Here is a 1,245-nt window from a genome sequence, read left to right as displayed (position 1 = left end):
ACATGCGGTGATTAAAGGCATCGTCGTCCGGAAACACCTCGTTGTTCGACAGCACAATGACGGGCGTTCTCGAAATGGTCTGGTCGGGAGAGTACTTGACAGCCACAGAGTCCACGTCTCCGCCAAAGATTTTCTTGACCGTGTCAAAGGCAGACGACTCGCAGTTTGGCTCGTTCCACACCAGTATGCGACGCCCTACAGTGTCTTGTAGAGGACAGTTGGAATAGCGGTTAAAGTTGCGGATGGTTCCTCTGTTAATATAAAAGGAAAGCACAGCGTCAAACAAAAAGTTCTTGCCAGCACTGGGAGGCGACACCTCCTCCAAGCAATTCTTCTTGGGTACCAGTTTTTCCACGAGCATATAGAGGTTGTTTACAAAGTCGGAAATTTCGGGCTGGTTGTCATCAAACTGAAAGCTCAGCAGTTCCAGCACGGCGTCAAACGACTCCTCGATATTCATGTAATAGGCACTCAAATCGCCTTGTGGAGCATCAAACAGTGGCTGCGTGTTTTTATACAGTTCAATAAAGTCCAGAGTGGTGTAACTACACATCTCGTCGTTAAACACTTGAATGGCCCTCTGCAAGTGCTTGTCATCGAGCCTGATAAACCCAAAGTTGGGGTCGGCAAGCCACTTTGGTGTGCGGACAATGTTAGTCAACGGCGATACGGGGTTTTCCCTGAGCCAATCGTAAAGGGGTTCTTCCGCTTTTCTCTTTGAACATTTTCTGGCCTTTGCTTTCCCCCCCTCTCGTTTGCATAACGAATCACCGTTTGAATAGCCTGATGAACTTCCGATGGTGTCGTTGCATGCAACTGGACACGCAAATTGCGAGTGCAAAACCTCCAAAACTCTTGAGGACTCGTGTCCTGAATGGCCGTATTGTCCCACAACTTGAGCTCTACAGTCACGACCCCAATCAGCTCCTCCCACTTTAAAGTATTCCAATACTCGGGGGTGGCTATACAAATACTGGATAAGATGGAAGAAGTCCCATGCTGTTGCGCTTGTAGTCCAAACAGATGAGCGGTTTGGTCGTCGCACAAAGCCAGAGAATGATACACATCGGCAGCTCCCGTTGCTCCAGCTGCAATCGTGGACAACGTGGACGTGTGGGATGCTAGTGTCTCGTGTGTGGACAGAGACTGCCGCGACTCCGTACTGTGTTGGTCCGAGTTCAAATCTTCTAATAATTTCATTACAAATGTCCTGAGCTTCTCCGTCGTCTCTGGCAGGAAACACAT

At 49.0% G+C, this 1,245-nt stretch overlaps 1 protein-coding gene across 1 annotated transcript in view; it reads right to left on the bottom strand.

Moving 5' to 3' along the window:
• The window catches only part of LOC119457114 (uncharacterized), a 9,936-nt gene extending 8,691 nt beyond the window's left edge, over window positions 1-1,245 (bottom strand). The window contains exons 1-2 of the mRNA XM_049669216.1: window positions 1,204-1,245; window positions 3-1,162 (exon numbers count right to left, since the gene is read on the bottom strand). Coding sequence (XP_049525173.1) covers window positions 3-1,162; window positions 1,204-1,245 — 1,202 coding nt within the window. The remainder of the gene's footprint in view (window positions 1-2; window positions 1,163-1,203) is intronic.

Source organism: Dermacentor silvarum, chromosome 6, assembly GCF_013339745.2.
Source record: "Dermacentor silvarum isolate Dsil-2018 chromosome 6, BIME_Dsil_1.4, whole genome shotgun sequence".
Taxonomy (NCBI): domain Eukaryota; kingdom Metazoa; phylum Arthropoda; class Arachnida; order Ixodida; family Ixodidae; genus Dermacentor; species Dermacentor silvarum.
The sequence above is the reverse complement of the archived record's forward strand: the minus strand, read 5'-3'. Positions and strand labels throughout refer to the sequence as shown.